The sequence below is a fragment of the Sebastes umbrosus genome, chromosome 8 (assembly GCF_015220745.1).
Source record: "Sebastes umbrosus isolate fSebUmb1 chromosome 8, fSebUmb1.pri, whole genome shotgun sequence".
Lineage (NCBI taxonomy): Eukaryota > Metazoa > Chordata > Actinopteri > Perciformes > Sebastidae > Sebastes > Sebastes umbrosus.
Window position 1 is genome coordinate 27,308,238 of NC_051276.1, and position 22,885 is coordinate 27,331,122.

The following is a 22,885-nucleotide window of genomic DNA, read 5'->3' on the forward strand; positions in this document are numbered from 1 at the left end:
AAGAGTAGATATATGTCATATATGACCATCTAGCCTCATTCAATGCCAAACACACACCCATTATCCACATCACACACACACACACACACACACACACACACACACACTTCAACCTTTTTTTATTCCCTTGTGTTGTTTTGTTTGTGTACTTTGTTATTTGTCTTTCTCTGTATAATATATTTTGGTCTTTTTTTGTATATGTCCCTGCACATGTCTTCACTTATTTGTAATCACTTTATAACACAATAAAAAAAAACAAAAAAAACACAACAATATAATAATAAAATAAAACGGTTTTTTTTTATTCATTATTGTTAACCTGGATACAGTAGTTTAATCTAAAAAAAATAATGTCTGCTCCAAATAAACTAATTCTTCATTATTTAAATGTAATAATGTGCACTACAACGTTATTACAACATTCTGGATGGTGCTTGAACGCAGCATTGCTTCTAGGATGTTACCATTAGCAGCAGTTAGCTTCAGTAGCTCTTCACTTCCAGCAGAGTTTCTATGCAGCAGCTCAAAGTGCTTTGAACTGTCCAGAGGGGATGTATTGGATTGACTATTTCTCGGACACGTAGATGAAAACGTAAACGGAGTCACGGTATAGAGACGTATAACTTTAGCTTCAAGCTTATATTGGATATTTAACCTTAATGTTAGTGAGCTAACTTAGTGGCAGTTTAACCTAGCTAATGTTAGCAGCAAGCTAACTAAACTAAATGTAAACTTTTTGTTTTGTAGCTTACGTGTGATTACCAAAAAACTACAAATACATACACAAATCTTATGTAAACTTTAATACTTTGAAGCATCTATCCATTGTTAACAAGCTATCCTGAAGCTGGACATTCACATTCACATGTGTGTTTATCTTTTGATAACTAAAGCAGACAAATGACTCATCTGCTGTCTACCATGGAGTATGATACACATAATGCATTGACAGTCAGTGCTCTCAGTTTGTAGGAACTTTTACTAAGTGAATAGTTATAGTTTATTAGCTATTCATTCGCTATGGCAAGTGCCTTTGCAGCCAAAATGGGATTTAACTCTCTGATGAGAAAACAAGCCAGAAACTTCAACGTGAGGATCTGCACCATGGAGTCAGACATGGAGTTCAGCTGTGAGGTGTGTATATGTATGTATGCATGTGTTTTTCAGACACTGAGCATCATTTCATTCAACTAAGGGTTTCCTGACCACTTTGTTTATTTTGTTTATTTGTTTTGCACGATTTAAGACTATACAACATAACAAAAACAATAAATACATGAATGATATAAAGTGCAGGTAGAGGCAAAAAAAAACACTGGGCTTATCTGAAGCCTCCACCTAGAGACAAGATTAATATAAATAAATAATATGACTACATAATAGTGATAAACAATTAGGACAAGATATATATATAATAACAACAATAACAATACAGTAAATAAATCAAAAAAGACAAATGTGTGTGTGTGTTTTTGTCTCAGAAACTGAGCATAATTTCATTCAACTAAGGTTTTCCTGACCACTTTGTTTATTTTGTTTATTTGTTTTGCACAATTTAAGACTATACAACATAACACAAAATAAATAAATGAATGATATAAAGTGCAGGAAGAGGCAAAAAAAACACTAGGCTTATCTGAAGATTAATATATATAAATAATATGACTACGTAATAGTGATAACAAACAATTAGGACAAGATATATATAATAAAAACAATAACAATACAGTAAATAAATAAAAAAAGACAAATGTGTGTGTGTGTGTGTGTGTAGCATAGAAGTGTATGGTTAGTGTTTGTGAGGAGGATATTGATTTAAATATCTATAAAGACTTCTGGGCAATCGTAACCAAACAACATTGTGAGTGGGAAAAAATCTAAAACAGACACATGGAAAACATGGGGAAAAGCAATTACAAGACAGCAATTAAACAACCCTTTTAAGCGACTTTTGAAACATTTGACAGATGAACAGTTTATTGATAGATGTGAAAAGCTATTCCATAATTTGGTCCCCCAAATCTTATCGAAAATTGACCTCTACTAGTGAGGAATTTAGGAGGATGAAGATCTAGAGATTGACGGGTTGAGTAAGAATGGACCCGAGAATTTGTACTGCTCAGGAATATTCCCACCAGAAAGTATCTTATAAATATAAACACATATTTGAGAAATATTGATATCATAAATAGTAAGAATCTGAAGTTTCTTAAATAGAGGTACAACGTACAAGTGCATCTAAGTTCTCATACTTTTTAGGGCTACCAATTGTCATGCATTGTAATGCAACTACAACTTTATTCTATGCTTATTGTAATAACAACTGAATTAGCGTGTAGTTACAGAGTTAAATCTAGACTACAATAGTGATGATGGTCACTCAAAGTATATGGGAGTTCACTTTTCAACACTAGATGGCAGCAAGTAATTATGAACAAACGCCTGTTAGGGTCTATTTTGCAGAATACTATCTGTTATAATTTATCTCTGTCTCATGCAGCAATGGAATCATGAACATTTTAGTCAATGGGCAAAGCTCAATGCAGTATGGAACTTGCTGCAATGCTGTGAGAACCATCCTGCAGTGTGAAGTAAAAAACACTGGTTTCAATATGTATTTTTGGCCTCCTTTCTCCTGCAGTGTTCTGGGTTCAGCATATGATGTGGTTGATGATATACGTACTGAAAGGCATCAAAACGACTTGCAAGACAACACCATGTATTTAAAGGGGAGGAACCCCACCAAAAGGTTGCAGTTTGTAATTACACAGAGCGGCATAGAGTTAGTTGCAGGTTTCTATTTTCTGAGCTGGGATGATAATTGTATCAATTATGAGTTTTGTAAATAGCATTTAACGGGTGTTGGTCATATGGACAACATGTTTATTCAGACATAGTTTTTTTTTTTTTGATTGGCCCTATTTGCCCTTTCCCCGCTGCATGGTGGAGCTGATTTCCTTATTTTTAGCAGTCAAGTTGTGTCATGTTAACCTTGAATGCACTTTACAGAAGCTTGCACCCTGAGTTTGCTCAGAGGCTTGAGATGAAAGCTATCTAAATTGGATACGTGCGTCTGATATGCCCGCCCCATAGCTCTCAGCTGGATGAGGAGAACGTGTATGGCGCCCTGCTTTGAACCTGATGTTATGATTGAAATGCTAGTATGTCTGGTTTCAGTAGACACAGCGTCGTATGAATGGCTGTCAATATTTAAAGCTGCAGAGGGTAGAATTGGAGCAAATATGATTTAAAAAAAGTTATTTTTATAAATCCTGACAGTAGTGCACAAGACAGGTAATCTGAAAAAAAATCATGTGACTCTGTGTCCTCCGGTGCGCCGACATCTGCAAGATTTCAAAGAGGAAGGAGGAAAACAACCAATCAGAGCCGAGCTGGAGCCTTGCCGTCTCTGAGCAGCTGTCAATCACTCGCAAACTCCGATCAAACGGTCAAACTAGGCAGCGCTAATCAATTATGAATTAATATTATGTTACTGTAATGTCTATTTCTCGCCTCAAATGTTTTCAGAAATATCTTCTTCTATCCATCTAAAATGAGAAAGTTTGTGACCCGGCAGCCGTGTTGAGATCAGTTGAGGAAATACTGTACCAAGCACCGCCCACCAGCATGAGCACACTTTCTCATTTTACAGTACATTATAAGATGTTTCTGAAAACATTTGAGGAGAGAAATAGGCATTACAGTAACATAATATTGATTCAGATTTGATCAGTGCGGCCTAGTTTGACCGTTTGATCGGAGTTTGGGAGTGATTGACAGCTGCCTCCAATAGGAAAGCTCTCTCTCTGAAATGACCTGTGATTGGCCAAAGTCTCCCGTCACGGGCTAGGTTTTCTAAAGCTTGAAAACAGAGCCATGATGAGGTGCAGAAGTCTAGTTTTCCCTCAGAGCACTTGAATTACAATATGCTGAAAGGTTATTACAGATTCTTTCCCCCAATAATGTCAAAAATGTTCTGCCTACTGAAGCCATAACCCTATGAAGAATTAAGTGCTTCTGTTCTCTTGCTAATTCATGCACATTATAATAGGGGCAGTCAGCACAATTTTACTGTCAATATCTAGCTCTAACAGACTGCATTTGTTTTGAATCTCTTAGTATGCTGCAGGATGAACAAATTCTGGTAATTCAGCATTTGTTGTTTTTCCCTTCTGAGAAAATGGTATAAGACTAAAACACTCATGTGTTTCAGGTCAAGTGGAAAGGAAAAGACCTGTTTGACTTTGTGTGCCGAACTCTGGGACTGAGGGAGACATGGTTTTTTGGGCTCCGGTACGACATCAAGGACACAGTTGCCTGGCTGAAAATGGAAAAGAAGGTAAGTGATTCCCACGTTATACTGGTCTTTAACAGCCATGAAGCATGAAAAGGGAATGCTGCATCACCCCACCGTGCAAATGTTGATATATTTGGTTCGTTGTCGTAGGTTCTGGATCAGGAGATACCAAAGGAGGACCCTATCACTTTTTACTTCCTGGCCAAGTTTTACCCTGAAAATGCCGAGGAGGAGCTAGTGCAAGATATCACACAGCATCTCTTCTTCCTACAGGTAACCTGTAAACCTGCTGTTCTGTCATCGTGCTTATATTGCAACACGTTCTCATCCCAACTCGTCGCTTTATCACACCCCTTGGCGTCACTTTATTTTTGGAATCAAAACCACTATAGTTAGGTTTAGGAAAGAACTAAATGGTTGGGCTTAAAACTACTACGTGTGTGCAGTGAAAATGACACTGGACATTGTGAACATGGGGCACGAACGAACATCTGATTGTAACGTGACGCACGGGACACAAACAGCAGTTTCCTGGATGAAAGCCTTGTGTTTGTTGGTCCCATCCACCTCCCCTCCCGCACGGTGTGTGTGTTTTTGCTCTTTACACGACGTCACCACAGTTGCCGCGGATGGGATTACATTGTAGTTAATGGAACGCCTGGTGTGTCTCATACCGGCGCTTAAGGGTGCCTTGTGCGGCGGTATCGAACGCCGACTGGTGTGACGCACCCTCGGTATTTGATGCCCTAGGAATGAGAACGGGCTGGATATGTAGAGTTTTGTTTTCTCCATTTCAAGGTAAATCAGATTTGAAAATATTCAGTGTGTAAGCATTGCTTTTTAACTGCAGATTGTTCTTTTGGCTCTGGATATACTCTTCAAATACCTACCGTGTCTTCGTCTTATCTATTTCATAGAGTGCCTATCATTCCATAAAGGCCTTCTGAGAAGGTTCTGACTGACACGTTTCTCTTCTGCTCTCTAAGTTGGAATTGCTGCAGGCTTACAGGTAAACCTGAAATCCAACATACCTCTCAGAAGAATCTGTGGATTACTGCCTAACGGCTGGCTAGTGGCCAGACACTTTATTTTTTTTTCAAACCTCTCTTTCCTTGATCGTAATCTCCCCAGAGGGGTGCCGCTGTGTTCAAGACTTTAAAAGAAAAAGAAAATCTTAGAAGTGGGTGTCATCTTTCTGAGGAACTAGATGAGTTGAAATTAATGCTTTTTTAAGAAAAAGGTGTGTGAGATCTTTTAACACTTAAAAAGCTTTGTACATTTAGGACTACCCACTTCACCCTTGCACACCAGGCTGATGCACTGTATCCGCGGCTTCCTCACTACTTTGATCCGGCTCCAACAGGGGGCACGCATCCACAGAGTTTCTGACAAGTTGTCGAGCAGAGCTCTCTGTAATACACTTTTTTTCCTCTCCATTGTCCCGGTCTGATTGTGTGCAGCCATGTGGAATCAATGCACAACATATTACCGCAGCCTTTTCTCTCCACTTAATACTCTCCGGGGGATTTCCTGCGGAGCCTGCCACACCATTCTACCCGCAAGAGATGAGATTTGTAACTGTGCTCCCATCATCCAATGCCACCAGCCACATTTATCAATTACCAATTAAGCTTTAAGGGGCTCAGTTATTGGCCCAGTTAATGACATATTCTCCATGGGATGCTCATCCTCCATAGCACTCATAGCCCGTTGTGCTGGTTTAGTTATATGGCTTGAGACAGCAGTGCGCTCGTGTTCCTCAACATTTGGATAGAGGCACTTATCTACTTAAGGCATATAAAAAGTCTCTCTGTGCCCTTAATCCATTTAGAGATAGTTGAAGCATTTTATTTATTTCAGAGGGAAACCTTGCTAAAAAAAAACAAAACACTACAGCTGACAAATTACTCAACAGTTAAAACGGTACACAGCTACAAGGGGAGAAGAATACAAATGCCGTGCACCGCCTGTCTCCTTATTACTTTGTTCTCATTAATTCCCATAATGTCGGGAGCAGGCCTCTGCTCAGATAGTGTCACAGCCATGACAGCTGGATTAGTGCTTATCACAAATGATCACCGACCCGGATACAAACACACGCACACACCTCTCTCAGCGACACATGCACGTCTCCGTCACCTCGGCCCGCAATCTTCGCAACAACATCGCCCCTCATTTGTAAACCAGATTGCAGCCTCAGCCTCTTAGCGCTCGCCGCGATTAAGGGCTGTCACCTCTCGCTCCACACCTTTGTTAGTTCAAAACAAGAGAAGACAGCATGACCGGCTTTGGCAAATGGTGAGGTTTAAAGCATTAAATTGCCCACTACGGCTGACGAACGTTTGCACCGTCTAACCTTACAATCCGGCTTTGTGCTCTATATGGTGTTTTGCAAGTTTGTGATTCAATTAGTTTGACAGGTGAGGGAGCGCGGGTAGTGGCACCTGGACGAGACGTAGCACTTTAATCAGGAGGGAGCTTGTTAAAGGGGATTGCCACCCATTTTAAGAATTCATGTTATTATTGGGATCCGTGACAGTTAAAGTTACAGTCGGTAACTTTAATACAAATAACTTTTTTGTCATATTAAATGAAACTGTCACTATATCCTGATCCTGACAGTTAGGGGTGCAACGGATCACAAAACTCACGGTTGGGATCGTATCACGGTTTTGAGTTCGGAGCGTTTTTTTAACCTCCTTCCCGCCAAGCTGCTATGACATGGTTGGTACCAATGGATTTCTTAGGCTTTCATATGGTTAAATATGATGCCAGGATCTTCACTCTAGCTTTAAAACCGAGCCCGCTACAACCTCTGAACGATAGATTGCGTTAAAGATATTAGTGGGGTTAAAACACATTAGCTTTTACGCGTTATTATCGTGTTATTAAAGTTACCGACTCTAGCTTTAAGTTAACACTTGCAAACACTCTTTCCCTGGGCTATAAACTGGAGACCTAAACCTTGAATTTGTCCCTTTTATTCAGTGGAGTGTATTCACACACATAGAATATAGCTGTAGGCACAAAAAAAAGATGAATCATAAAAATGGGCGGCGCTCTCTAATTATGATTTGGAGGACTCGCACATTTCTGTCGTGTCATTATACTCTACCGACTCCCAAGCAGATATTCTTAGAGCAGCTTAATGATCACATGAAATAATGTTGGCTTGGTATAGTTCCTGGTTCGGCGTCTAATAAGTCCCCATGTGGCTATGATACTTGACTCTTACAATATTTATTTGACACTGTTTGTCCTGTTTCCAGACCTCTATAAAATGAGAAAGTAACCAGTGAACTGTAGCAGTGGTAGCTGGGAGTTTATTTACTCTCTTTGCAGCACATAATAACTTCATTTTGTTTCTGCTGAACACTGTTTTAGCTGTTTCCTGTATTTGTGTGTGGAATTAAGGGAATAAAGTTCTGGCTGTCAAAAGCACAGTTGTCAGAAAGTTGTGTTTCACCCTGCACTGCCACGTCTTCTCTCTAAAGTATCAAGTCTTTTTTCATTGTGTTTGAGTCACGTACAATCATCTGTCAATCTGATTCAGGTCCTTCATCTCACACAAATCATTTTGTTCCTCTTGTGGAAATCAATATAAAGAAGATGTAATACTCAAACTGCAGACAAATGTCCTGATTTAAATGATAGATGATAGTTTTCTCCCAAAACCCCAGCCTCACTGGATACGTCTTCAGCGCTGTTACAACATTTAACAGTGAAAAGCCTCTCCACTTATTTAACAAACAACTAAATGGCACAGAACATACATTATCTGCATGGGTAGTTCTGAATCCATTTTTTGTGTTAGGTGGAGTGAAGACAGCTGTGTTATTAAGGTGGATATATGCATAGAAAAAAATTAATAGTGCCTCAAAGCTGATTATATTTGGTAACTCCTCAGGTGAAGAACAAGATCCTGGGGGAGGAGATTCACTGTCCACCGGAGGCCTCTGTGCTGCTGGCCTCCTACGCTGTCCATGCCAAGGTTAGTGCTATTTTTAAAGCAAGATCAGAACATCCATCCATCCGTTCTTATACATATTCTTTTATGGTTTATTTATCTTTATATTAACATTTGCATGACAACTTCTCCTCCTCCTCAAACATATTTTTTAAATTATTGGTCTGATTAGGTGCTAACAGCTGTGAATCATTTTCAGTCAAGGCCGGCTTAAGGCATAAGCCATATAGGCAGTCGCCTAGGGCGCCACCTTCTGGGGGGCGCTGGTCGCTCTGAAAAAAAAAAAAAAAAAAAATGCCGGTGGACTCTCTTCCTCATTTTCTGCATTGAGGTAACAAATGAATAAATAAATAAATAAATAAATAGATAAAGAAAGAAATACACTTATCACCCCTGTACCTCTCTTTCTCACACTTTTTCATCTGCCCGGCCGCACTTATTTGTTAATAAAAGTGTAAATTGTAGTGAAACTGACGAAACACTTTTAACACAACAATATCAGGGACTAATTGTTTATTTATATTATAGTAAATACAGTTATTTATGGGGGGAGGGGGTCACCCAATCCGAATTTTGCCAAGGGCACCAAAAGGGCTAGAGCCGGCCCTGTTTATAACAGGGTGCTTTCTGTCACTGCGCTAAAGAAGTTTTAAAGAAAAACAATGTAGACCCATCAATTTTCAGTCAGGTTTTCAGGCCCATTGAGGAAATGTGTTTATTTGGAACTGTCCTCACCCGGTTTACCCTCCTTACATCTCGGGTAGTGATTTCTTTGTGGCTGTAGATGAATATCTATTCAAACAGAATCTGTAAAAAATCAAAAACAAAAGAAAAATCTGTTTATAACCTGCGGTGCTTCACATGAATTCATAACGCGCACAATACTTTCATGCATTTGTTTGTTCATCTGATAAAATAGTATATTACTATAGTGCAGCTCTTTCTCTCAGTGCAGAGAGACTGTAAGTTTTATCATCAGCTGGCTTTACTTTTGTAATCTTCTCATATCTGGTTTCTCCCCCGAAAAAATAAGACATGAATCACCCACAATTGATCCACAACTCTGCTGTCTGAGTCCTGATAAGGACCAGAGGTGCACACATTACACCTAAAGTTTCTTCACCGGCTAGGTTCGGTATTGATTTTTTTAAACCCCAGGTACTCTGGAAGTAGTCTTTTAAGTAACTGCTCTAAAATGCAGAACAAACACCTCTACTAAAGCAGCGCATTACTTGTTAAAGCAGCCTCCCAGCGGATCTGCAGGTAGCAGAACACCTCAAATAAATAAAATCACCACAATCCCATTTAATTAAAGTGAGAATACAGCAGCCAGATAGTGGAGCGTGTCTAGTTTGGTGACCTCAGGATTACATCTACAGTACATTCTTGCCACTGATGAAGTTTAACTCTCATCCTACCAACCTGGGACACCACAGACCCTAGAGGTATACTTTTTGTTATATCATCTCACAGGTGCTTTATTCTATCGTTCCAATTTTTCATGACTTTGTCGATCAATTTGTTCCTGATGACTTGATATCATCTTTTTCTGTTATTAGTGCTTTTTAAGAAGACAGATGCATTGGGATCCAATCAACTAATCCATTAGTCGACAGAATCATTAGAGTGTTAGTCGGCGAAGAATGTCTTTGGTCGAGGACAGCCCTAAACTGCATTATCTTGTATGAAAGCACGCCGTATAAAAGTCGTCATTTATTTATTGGTTGAGGATCAAACACCAAGTTACCTGAAGTCTATGGAAATCACTCCACAGCAAAAAGTTCCCTTAATAAACCTCCAGCGATCTCAGCCGTTTTGGTTGAAGGATCCCATCTCTCTGAAATCCCCCAGAAAAAAAGATAAGGAGAGTGAGGTGCAGCTTTCTGACAGGCGGACAGGGTCCAGTGAGACCGAAGCTCTACCTCAAAGGTTTGGCAAAGAGCCCTCCGAGACTCGCCTTCCCCATGCCAATTTAACAGGCCTAGGTTAAAAGAGACTGTGCGGATGAAGAAAAATCAGCAAATGAGCTTGAGACTTGTGCTCTGTCAGCGCCCTCGATCTGGAAAGAGCACAAAATATGGAGCCACAATCTGTTTTCATTTAATCAGCAGTCCACTTTGATTAGAGCCAATGTGAGTAAATTGGCGTTGTAAAGGGGAGACAGGTACTTGTTTAGCAGTGCAGCTGTTGAAAGGTTGTTGGCAGACTTTTCCCTTCTCTTTCTCTCATCAGGCGTTGTTTTTGTGCCGTGAAGTTGAGTATATCACACAGTGGGATCTACTTTGTTACCTTCGCTCATCTTTAATCATGATTATGCCAGCCTGAAGGTAGCAATAAAAAAGAGTAAAGGCGTATTCCAAGACAGCATTAATGCTTAAAAGATTTTTTTCAAATTATGTGATTCATAACTCTGTTCAGGTACGCACAGTTGCACACATAATCTCGGTGTGTAGTCAGTTTCCAGTGGGAGCAAAAAGTGGTGTATAATTCATAACAAACTGTATAGGAAGCCATAAAAGCTGCATTACCTATGAGTTAGAGAGAGTGCATGAACAGAGGGGATAATAGAAGTTGGGGATACTGGGGGAATTTGTGTGTGCTTTAATGCTCCAACTGACTTCTTTACAATTATTTCACCTCGAACACGAGATTCCAAGATCTCAGTCCACCAGAGGAAGTAATATTGTTTCATCACTCATTCGAAAAAATACATAATTATGTATGGTGTTAAGTCAACAATTTTTAATCATCTATAATATATTCGAATCCATCATAATTACTGTTTTCCTATTGTATTGAACACTAAAAATGTCCAGTCACATTATATATCTGAAATGCGTTAATATGTTTTGTAGAGCAACTAACAGTTTTCATAGATTCATCTGCCGATTGCTTTCCTGATTAATTTCTTAATTTCTTAATTAATTAATTGTTTAGACTATAAAATGTCTGAAAAGAAACAAAAAATACATATTGAAACTTCATAAAGACCAAGGTGACGTCTTCAAATGTCCGCCAGCAGTCCAAAAGCCAAAACTATTCAGTTTATGATCGCAAAAGTTAAAGAAAAGCAAGAAACTTGCACATTTGAGAAGCCGTAACTGGGGAATATTTGGCATTTTTGCTCAAAAAATGACCTATCAATCGATTATCGAAATAGTTAACATATAATTTTTGACTAATTCGACTAATTGATTATTCAACTAATAGATTCAGCTGTATTTTTAAGACAAAAATGTGTTACTTGATGTCAAAATTTGGTATGCCCACCTTTTACCTGAAAGGTACAGTGTGTGGGATTTGGCGGCATCTAGTGGTGTGGTTGCAGATTGCAAGCAACTGAGTACCCCTCTGCTCAATCCTCCCTTTCCAAGACTGCGGTAACATGAGCTGCCGAGTGCAAAACCGTGGTAACGCCGTTCTCCTAGCTCAGAGGCCATTTTCACAAGCATGTCGGAGAACTACGGTGGCCTTCAAGTAACGTAAAAATGCAAAAGGCTCTCTCTAGATCCAGTGTTTGGTTTGTCCGTTCTGGGCTAAAGTAGAAACATGACAGACTCCGTAAAAAGGACCCGCTCCCTATGTAGATATGAAGGGCTCATTCTAAGCTAACGAAAACGCAACGGTTCTTAGTTTCAGGTGATTATACACTAATGAAAACATAGTTATGAATATTATATTCCATTTCTGCTAATAGATCCCCCGAAAATGTTACACACCGTTCCTTTAATCACAGCTGGAAAATGGGTGTTTTTAGAAGTAATGCTTGATGAATGCAACGTTTTTTTAATGTTTAACAGATTTCACATTAATCCTCTCTAAGACAGCAAATAAACAACATTCCCAAGAGGTGAGAAAAAACCCTTTGGTAATGTAGAAAATGTTCTAAGTCATCAGAGTTAACAACCACACTCACTTTTCTGTGGGTATTTGTATGTGAACGCTCGGTGAGCCAACAGTTGAGCCTCGGTGGGTCTGCAGAGGTTTCAGTGCCTCCTGCTTTGTATTCTGAGTGGGTGCAGTGCTTCAAGGAGGTGTTGACAGGGAGTTTCAAGAAACGGCCACTCTGGAAAAATGCAGAGGGAGTCACTCTGGTATGGAGGTTGAATAAGGAGTGAGGTCGGCTCCCTCGGCCACAATGCCACTTAGGGTCGTGGAGGTGCGTGTCCAGCTGAGTGGGGAGGGACATGACAATAATAGGAACGGACTGGGAATTAGTGTTTACAGTTGGCTTCAACAAGACTTATACTTACACTAAGTTTGTGAAAATGGAATGAGGCAGCCTTCAGGCTACAGTATGTTTACTCTGTAGCTGCATCCCAATCTGTTTTTTCTGTTTTTTCACCTCACAGACACAGATATGATATATGAGATATATTTTCCAATCTGTGTAAACAGCAAAGAGCTTAACAGAGTTTCACTTTTCAGTTTCAATCTGTACAATATGCTATTTAATTCTCGTGGAATTTGTCAGCTTTGCCTTGAGATTATATAAATCTTCCTTCGCTCATCAGACTCAACTGACATACTGTTATATTGATACCCACCACAGCTTAGGGGGAGCCAGCATTACCATGAGGGACAATGAGACACGGAGATGTAAGGAAAACGATATAGATAATGTTTACTGCTAGCTGGAGAGACATGTCAGTTCAGTCACAATTTGTTGGTATGTAGTGTAACTGAGAAGGGAAATAAATTAAACAGGCGATTTCTTTTTGTCATGTTAGTATTAGTCGGAGTTGGGATTTCAGCGTGCTGAGATGTCACCAAAATGTTGGAAAGTATTGCTATACTACACACCTGTGGCGTTTGATAAAAAGAAATGCGATGGAGGTGGTATTTTACGCAACTGACTGCTTCCATTCACATAATTGGTATCGAATGAAGTAGAAAAATATGGTATCAAATGAAGTACTCCATTGGTATCGGTATCACTTTAAGGGTACTGGTATTGGTACCATCATTTTTAAACGATACCCAGTCCTAACAATGCCAACATGCTAATTTTAAGCAGGTATAATGTCCACCATGTTCACATCTTAGTGTGTTAACATGCAGACTTTTGGTAATTAGCACTAAGCATAAAAGTATTAGTTCTGCAGGTATTTAGGCATAAACCAAAAAGTATTGGACAACTGGGAATATTGACCTGATAATGGCACTAGATGAAAATAAAGGGATAACCAAAATGATTACAATTCATCCTTAGGGGGATATGAATGGGTATACCAAATTTCATGGCAATCCATCCAATATTTGTTGAGTCATTTCCCTTAAAACCATGGTGGTGCTAGAGGAAAAGGAAGATGGCTTCATGGCTAAAAACATCAGATACAAACAGCATTTAATTGCACAGCAAACATAGATTTAATTTAGCTTTATAGCCATCTATGGAAGTAGCCTAAGCTAAAAAAGAAAAAGTCCCATTGTGTCTGTCTACACAACAATAAATGCTGAAACCTGTATTTCTCACTATCGGACTGTAAATGGATTTTCTTCAGAGAACTGGACTGTGTGAGAAATACAATTCCTAAATTTAGAAAAGGGCTCCATCGAACAGAATATATCCATCAGTCAGTGGTCACTGTTGTGCCGCTGGTGATAATTGTTGAGTGAATATATTGACACTTAGCTGTCCTTTGAGAATTGATTGTTGCTGTTAGTTTGGGGTTGTCTGAAATAATTGGAAGAAAGGTGTGTAATCACAAAGCAGCCGAGAGCACCGTCACTGTCAAAATGCCTGAGCTGATGCCCAGTCGGTGCCATAATACCTCTATACGTCTATATATCATCAATTATGTGGCAGTTACAAACAAACAGGTGAGGAACTGAGGGAGTAGAAGCGTCGAGGAAGGGAAACTTAAGGATCTAATTAAATGGCTCTCGGCTTCTCCTCTTTAGCCACCGCACCGCTGTTCCAGGATTTCCAGTCTGTGTGTTGAGCTTATTATATTCAGGTCTGTACTGTTTTCAGACTGAAGTGCAGAGAAATGAAATCCAATTAAACCTCATAATAAAACTAACAAAACGACATATGGAATAAGTTAATTAGAGCCACACAAGTGGACAAAAGCTTCTAATTTATTACGAGCAAATTAGCAAAAAGTCCACCATTAAAAAGTACAATCAGTTTGCTCTAAATTGCATTTGTCAACGTTTAAGCACTTGATGGTGTTTATTCTTCCAAACACAATGTCATGTAACTTCAAAATAAGTGGTTTTGGTTTCAGTCCCTTCCCTTTTTTTCCTGAGACAATCTCTTTGTTGTGTATATTTTTCTGCTCCTTCAGGTAGCCGGCCAACTGAAGGTGACACAGCAATGACATTTTGAGTGCAATTACAATGACACTTGAGCAGCAGCAGAAGGCTTTTTCACTTTCTGAAACCTTTTTTAACTTTTTGGTGTCAGGCTCAGAATCAAATAGGGAACGATTCTTTCTAGACTTCCTGTTTTCCACCAAGGTACAACCAAAAAGTGGAATAGTCAGAGGGAGAAATCCACGGTACCACTTTTTGGTGTCAACCCCTCAAAGTCAAAGACAAAGGCTTCTCCTAAAAGCCATCATTTTGAACCAGATTCAACAGTCACTTTGCTGACTTTGGTGCTTTCACTCTTGAGTTTAAGCACTTTTTGAGGGTGCCCTCAAAACTGTTTTCCAAAAAGATTCACTTACTCTTGATGTCATGTGAATCTCACACAAACAGCATGAGTCGATTAGGAGTGGGGACATTTGCAGTTAGGCCTAAAAGGTGAAAACTCTTTGATAAAGTTAGACTTTCACAATAATAATTACTATATTTGTCTGGTTTTGACACGTGTGTCTTTAATACCTCAGTGCTCTAAAGCTTTGTTTATACTGGCGCAAGGGACCCATGGTGCAAGCCTCCACAGATGGTGCTTCAGCTACGAGCACGCACGATGGCGTTTATGCTCAATGTGTAGTTCATTGCAGTATTCTCCGAAACGCCAAAGGGCATAAAAAAACAAAGTGTTCTGTGAAGAAGAAAGAAGTCAATGAGTGTGACCGGCAAAACGCCATAAACCAAACTCCTCAATGCGGAGGAGGAATTGTAATGAACTGTAAACTCATATCTCATATTCTTGAACATACTTTATCATCTTTAGACAATCACTGTAAAGAAAGGAGTCGAGTATTAAATGTGTTATAATGAAACAAAGGTTGAAAGGTTTAATATCCTCTAAACAATTTGATTAGGCTGGCAAAGGATTTACTCAAATGTAGAGTTCTAAGATCTCCTGCTTTTCAAGCATTTAAAAATGAATTAACCATCTTTCTAATTCATTATTTTACTTCTCTTGCTTTTATCTTATTTTGGCAGTAATATCTGAAAAGCCCCGCGCACACAGGGGGCGCCTAGTTACAAAAATTCAGAGGTGCATGACCATTTTTGGCTTGCTCACCCTCGCACCAGGGACACTACGGCGAGGATAAACCCGGCTTGGGAAAAATACAAAAGGCTTATAAATATATAAAGATTTTGTACCTCAATGAGGTAATACAAAATAACAATAATCACAATGCCAAGAAAAGACACAACTGGATTTGATAACGGTGTTTGAAAAAACGTGCACAGAGCACACAGCACACACATATATAGGTAAACATTAAAGTTAACCTACTTACATAAATCTACAGTCAAAGCCCACTTTTTAAACATGTATAATTCATATCCTTCCACCAGTTTCACAGCAGCCCAAAGGAAATCCCCCACCGCCACTCCGTCATACCTAATCCATCCATATCTCCCCTCAAACATGCGTGATATAATTTGTACCCCAGCTCTGTGATGATAAGTGATCAGTCTCAGTTCTCTAGGAGATATCTCTAATAGCATAATTTACACCGTCTCCAAACAACTGGGCCACCGCGTGTGCGGTGCACATTAATGACCTGATGGCAGACCAGCCTCCATTCATTCTCCAAGAGACCCTTTTCTTACAGGCGCTGTAGTTTCATCTTGTGAACAGCTCCCAGGGGAAGCATAGTCTGGCCTCTTATTGTAGGGAAGGAGGATAGCGGCCATTAGTTTGGAGTGATTTTAATCCTTTTGTCACTTTTGCTCCATTTTGCAGTACGGAGACTACGACCCCAATGTTCACAAACCTGGCTTCTTGGCTGAGGAGGAACTGCTTCCAAAGAGGGTGAGTGACAGCTGGGTTTACTTATTGTCATTAATGAGTGAAGATGTTTACATATTAGTCTTATTATAGGCCTATACTGTATCGGCATTATGATCCAGTATGTATTTTCTCCCCATTTCAGGTGATTAACTTGTACCAGATGACTGCAGAAATGTGGGAGGAGAGGATCACAGCGTGTTACGCAGAGCACAGGGGCCGGACGAGGTAAAAAGTGCTGCATTAAACTGCTGCACTACTGTGAAGTTCCACAGTCATTAGCAAATTTCAATTTTACAGTAAGTTCACATAGGATGAGCTTAAAACTTTGTTCCGCAAGAAATGTTTTATGCAAAACTGAAGTCCAATTTTGGCAAAATGCAAAAAGACTCGCATAAAAGTTGTTTCTGTAGGGACGTGATGGATCCACAGTATACCAACAAAATGCACCAAATGGCAAAGCTTACCACAACTCATCAATTAAGTGTAATTATATGTATTTTCACAAGAGAAACACAATTCGTGTAGCTATTTTTCAAAAGAGAATCGTTTAGTGAGGAGCAAATGCATCATAGTGAAGGGGATTTTAAAAATGATGTTGCTGTAATTGCTTTCATAAATCTAAAATGACACAAGAATGAAATCAGTCCTGTTGTTGCTCTTTGCTCCACCACTAAAGTTGAAAATCGACTGGGAGCGAGTGTGAGGGATGTGGAGAGTCTTAAAACTCCCGTGGGTGGGGGAGTTTTGGGCTGGAGGTGAGTTATAAAAGCCTGTAAACTGAACCTCAGCACTTTGGAAAAGTGATAATTGACTCACCGGTGCTGATCAATAACCCTTTCAACCCCAGCAGAGAGAGGGGAGTTGGTGATCCTCGCACCTTTAGCATTTTAATTGTTTAGTAAGTGATGCAGGGTAACGGGGGACACGGGAGGGAAGTCACCGGCCTTCACTAGGGCTGATATCGTTCATACTAGTGTGGATACAGTATCTGAGTTGTGGTATCAATTCCAAACAATACTTTTTTTCTCTTCTTGAGATACTTTGCTTTTTAGAAATACAAACATGTGTTTTTTTTTGGCAATGTCTGTCTGTCGTTCAGTCCACCACTTTGGTCCAGACTGAAATATCTCAACAACTTCTGGATGGCTTGTCATGACATTTGGTACATATGTTCATGGTTCCTAGAAGATTTATCCCATATTCCTCCCATGCCACCACAAGGTTTTATTTAGAGTGAAATGTCTCAACAACTGTTGGATGGATTGTCATGAAATGTGGTACACACATTCGTGTCCCCCTCAAGATGAATTCCAATAATTTTGCTGATCCCTTAACTTTTCATCTAGTGTCCGGCGACAGCTGTGGCCGGAGGCATAATGTTTTCGGGTTTGTCTGTCTGTCCGTATGTCCCATTCTCGTGAACGCGATACCTCTGGAACGCCTGAAGGGAATTTCATCAAATTTGGCACAAACGTCCGCTTGGACGCTGACCTGACGCACCAGATGGTTTGTTACACAGAACCATCCGTCATTGGAAACTATTTGGAAAAGGGCAGGCGCTTTCAAAAAAAATACTTGGCAGGTGATTGGATGAACCATCTGTCAATCAAACTCTCTCGCTCGGGGAGAAGAGTGAAAACATCTTTTCCACGGAGAAAAGCCTTTTTTTCAATGAAGAACCAGTTCTGATAGAACTGATGCTATTGCAGCATTAACGCTAACCTCTACAGGAGACGCCACTGTTGTTTAGAACGAACAGTCGCCTCTCCGTGTCGTCACACACACCAAAGCCACGCCTGTAGCTGCTAGTTGAAATTCCAGTATATAATGTGTTGCAGTATAGCATAGAATTTACAATACCTGATCCAGATATTTGAGTCAGTATCGGCCCGATATCGGTATCGGTGCATCCCTAATTTATTTTGGCTCATATTCTTTTCTAACTTGATAAGAAATAGGTTTTCAAACTGATGTCAGCACAACATCAGAGTAACTGACTTACTTGCTCTGAGCATCTGTGTGTTCTTTTTCATAGAGCACAACTCCCATGCTTTACATTTCCACAGCATTAATCAAACATTAGCATTCAAATTTCCTCCGACCCACTCCGAACTCCAATACTCCAACCTAGTTAAGATTTGTTTACTTGGCATAATGCTATCGTGCCTGTTTAAACTTTGATGAGGCTTAAATCATCAATTTCCCACCACCCATATCAAACAGCAACTTATTAAAAGTTGAGGCGGAAGCATGCCCTGATTTTTTCCCTCAACCATCAAAGTATGCTAATGCTCTTTTTTTCTTTTTTCTTTTTTTTTTGTTGAGTTGACCCTGAAATCACAACAGATCTGCCAACCAGGCTGCAGAAAGAGAGGAAGAAACAGAGTTTGGTTTGTCTGTCACAGTATTTAGAGTCTCGGAGGCATCAGAATAAGTCTTCTTTTCCATCAAGCATGACCTCTGAAGCCTGTTAGCGAATTATAGTTGTGTTTCGTGTCAGCACTGTGCTTATGTTTTCACCCTCGCAAGAGCTATGTGGCGGAGTTTTTATAGATCACACAACGTGACAGATGCTACATACAAAAGCAGAGGAAACAAGGTCTGATCTCCTTTTTCTCTCCACTTGTGCACCTCCTCTCCTCTCCTCTCCTTTCCTCTCCTCTCCTCCCCCCATTCCCTCCCTCTCTTCTCCAATTCCCTTGGATCCCTCTCAATCTTTTTCTCTCTCTCTGTCTGTCTTTGAACCAGGGATGAAGCTGAGATGGAGTATTTAAAAATAGCTCAGGACCTGGACATGTATGGCGTCAATTACTTTTTAATCAGGGTGAGTCAATGCTGCTTAGCTATATCTTTACAAATGGAGCCAATATGGGAGATTAGGAGGCATGTCAATTTCACTGTGCTGCTATGAAATGAAGTGGGGGAATAGCAGTCTGACTCTGCTGTTCTAAATTGTCCCTTAGTTGAATGTATTATTTAAATCTTGAGCATTTTCTTTTTAATACAAATGTGTATGTTTTGGTGGTTTATGGGATCTTTTCCAGGTGAGTCATAACGAAAAGAAACTCTCAACAAACAGAGCTCAACTCTAACAAATAGTTTTGGCAAGCAGAGCCACCACAATGACACAATGTCAAATGCAAGTAGGAATAAATGTTGGCTGTAAGGATGATCCCACGACTGCTCACTAGTGTCCCTTAACAGACGGGTAGAAGAAAAGCTTTGTTTACTGTGCTGTATGTGCTTTAGAATAAAAAGGGAACAGATCTTCTTCTGGGAGTGGACGCCCTGGGTCTGCACATCTACGAGCCGGACAACAGGCTGACACCCAAGTGCTCCTTCCCTTGGAATGAGATCCGCAACATCTCCTACAGCGACAAGGAGGTGGGACAATCTGCTTTTGTTCTTCATGATGAAGATTGGTGGGACAGCACTACTTACATTGCAATAAAGACGGTTGTAACTTGAATATAGAGCTACTGTATATTAGAGATGGGTCATGATTTTCGAAGTTTCGAATAGTCATTCAATTAAAAAAAATTAGGACTGTAAAAGTTAACACGATAATAACACGTTATTAATGCCACTAATTTCTTTAACGCATTAACTTGCGATTTTTAATAAAACCTCCTAAAAATCAAAAGGGCCCATGTCATACTATCTTGTTGAGAAGGAGGCAAAATAACGCTCCAAACTTGCTAAATTTTGGAGACCCTTGACCTCTGACCTCCAGATATGTGAATGAAAATGGGTTATATGGGTACCCACGAGTCTCCCCTTCAATCATTTAATTAATCACGATTAAATGTTTTAATCGATTGACAGCCTGAGTTTTTATATGAATATTGTGACCTGACAGATGTTTATTTTTCATTTGTGGTTTGATCAAACATCTGTTGTTCTTGTCTCCTCAATGTTCAGTTCACCATCAGACCTCTGGACAAGAAAACCAACGTTTTCAAGTTCAACTCTTCACGGCTCAGAGTCAACAAGTTGGTGAGTTCAGCTGAGATGGTAGAAGTTCACCATTTCTCATAGTGAAGGTGATGAAAATACTGGAAGTGGCTGGGATGCACATATCATATAATTGTAAATACATGTAGCACCCATTCTTGGTTTGCCTTTCTTATGCAGATCCTCCAGTTGTGTATCGGGAACCATGACCTGTTTATCCGCCGTCGGCGGGTCGACTCACTTGAAGTACAGCAGATGAGGTCTCAGGCCAGAGAGGAGAGGGCCAGAAAACAGGTACACTGATAGAGGAGAAACAAAGAAGAGGAGATGGCGTTGAACTTGTCAATAGCAAGGTTTCCATCCAAATGTAGTGCAAATTTTAACCAAAAAATCAACAACAAAATCAAATGATAGCATGTTTCCATCCTCTACTGGTATGCAAAATATTGTGAGTTGGACACATCGAGATAAACAGTTAATGGTGTTACTTCTGCAGTGCGGTGCCATTATACCATTGCAGAAGAAGAGGCCGCAACAAGATGATGTAATTGCGTAATTTTCACAGTATTTTGACAGCGAATTTTCACTCAGGTTCTTTCTCCTAAAATTGAAAATGCACATACAAACAGGTGGATGGAAACACACTTAGTGATACAAATGCATTCTGTCCAATCACTCTCATGTTATTTGACATTTAAACAGTATATGTCTTCGACGTGTTGACTGTAATTGTTCACATCTGTTCCAAGTTCCATCTGCTTTGTTAATACATAAAAGTTACCTTTTAAACTTTATGTATTTACAACAAAACAGAGTGCCCTGATGTTTTTTCCCCCTCTGTGGTATGATGTTGTTGATCCATCAGGTGCACTTTCTTTGTGATTTTTTTTCCATTTGATCCAAGTTGCGCTTTGCCCATTATATTTTCATCCATATTTCCATCTTTTTTTTGTTCTGTTTCTTTCTTTCTTTCTTTGTCCATATTTTTCTCACTCCACCTGTCTGTGTCATTCAGGTAGAGAGGCAGCGTCTGCAAAGGGAGAAGCAGCTGCGGGAGGAGGCAGAGAGAGCCAGAGACGAGCTGAAAAGGAGGCTGATTCAGGTGCAGGACGAGGCTCACATGGCCAACGACGCGCTGGTGAGATTCAATTGAGCTGGCTTAATCCAAAATCCACCATTTTGTCGGCTATATCACACATACGCCAAGTTTCAGAAGAAAGTATTTTGTCAAATTGAGCTCCTCTCACACCATCCTCACTTCACTTCCTCCCAGTTTTTCAAGTAATTTACTCATTCTTCCCCTTTATTGTGTCTCACTGTCACCTCTTTCCCCTCCATCATCCTCCCTCCCTCCTTCTGTACTCATCCTCATCCCTCCCTCTACGCCCCTCTTTCCCCTTCCCTCCTCTCTTTGTCCGCATATATTTCACTCTCTCTCTTTCTTTGCTCCATTTCCCCATCTCCCTTCTCCCATTTTAAACTTTTCTTTTCCCCTCTCCCCCTTCCTCCTCCTCCTCCTCCTCCTCCTCCATCTCATCCTCCCGCTCCTCTCCAGCTGCGTTCGGAGCAGACGGCGGACCTGCTGGCTGAAAAGGCCCAGATCGCGGAGGAGGAGGCTAAGCTGCTGGCCCAGAAAGCGGCCGAGGCCGAGTCGGAGATGCAGCGCATCAAAGTGACCGCCATCCGTGGCCAGGAGGAGCGGCGGCTCATGGAGCAGAAGATGCTGGAGGCAGAGATGCTGGCCCTCAAGATGGCCGACGAATCGGAAAGGAGGTGGGGAGAGGAGGAGGAAGAAGTGGATGATTTCGATCCAGCTTTGGCTGTTATGTGGCTCTCTGTGTGTCTCGTACACAAATTATCTTTCTTTATGTCCGTCGCACACGCACAGGCACAACATGCATAGTTTTTTTAGATCCTAAAATAACTTTTCCTCACATTTACTCACTTTCCAAGAGTTTTTTTTTTTAGGGCTGTCAAAGTTGACGCGATGATAGCATGTTAACACAAATTTGTTTTAACGCCGCTAATTTCTTTAACGCATTAACACAATTTTTAGGTTTTAGCGGGCTCAGTTTAAAAGCTAGCTATATGAAACTATAAAACCTAAGGAATCCATTGGTACCATCCATGTCATACTAGCTGGTCGCAAAGGAGGCAAAATAACGCTCCAAACTTATGCTAAATTTTGGCGAGAAAAAACTGGCATGGCCTTTTTCAAAGGGGTCCCTTGACCTCTGACCTCAAGATATGTGAGTGAAAATGGGTTCTATGGGTACCCACGAGTCTCTCCTTTACAGACATGCCCACTTTATGATAATCACATGCAGTTTGGGGCAAGTCATAGTCAAGTCAGCACACTGACACACTGACAGCTGTTGTTGCCTGTTGGGCTGCAGTTTGCCATGTTATGATTTGAGCATATTTTTTATGCTAAATGCAGTACCTGTGAGGGTTTCTGGACAATATTTGTCATTGTTTTATGTTGTTAATTGATTTCCAATAATAAATATATACATACATT

The 22,885-nt window shown here is 40.2% G+C and overlaps 1 protein-coding gene across 1 annotated transcript in view; it reads left to right on the plus strand.

Annotated features, from left to right (window-relative positions):
• Positions 1 to 480: 480 nt before the first annotated feature.
• Positions 481 to 22,885, plus strand: part of nf2a (neurofibromin 2a (merlin)) — a 32,413-nt gene continuing 10,008 nt past the window's right edge. Inside the window, exons 1-12 of the mRNA XM_037778100.1 lie at positions 481 to 1,134; positions 4,214 to 4,339; positions 4,448 to 4,570; positions 8,205 to 8,288; positions 16,363 to 16,431; positions 16,553 to 16,635; positions 19,159 to 19,234; positions 19,660 to 19,794; positions 20,332 to 20,406; positions 20,545 to 20,658; positions 21,380 to 21,502; positions 21,920 to 22,137. Of these exons, the coding sequence (XP_037634028.1) occupies positions 1,021 to 1,134; positions 4,214 to 4,339; positions 4,448 to 4,570; positions 8,205 to 8,288; positions 16,363 to 16,431; positions 16,553 to 16,635; positions 19,159 to 19,234; positions 19,660 to 19,794; positions 20,332 to 20,406; positions 20,545 to 20,658; positions 21,380 to 21,502; positions 21,920 to 22,137 (1,340 nt within the window). The 5' untranslated portion in view covers positions 481 to 1,020. The remainder of the gene's footprint in view (positions 1,135 to 4,213; positions 4,340 to 4,447; positions 4,571 to 8,204; positions 8,289 to 16,362; positions 16,432 to 16,552; positions 16,636 to 19,158; positions 19,235 to 19,659; positions 19,795 to 20,331; positions 20,407 to 20,544; positions 20,659 to 21,379; positions 21,503 to 21,919; positions 22,138 to 22,885) is intronic.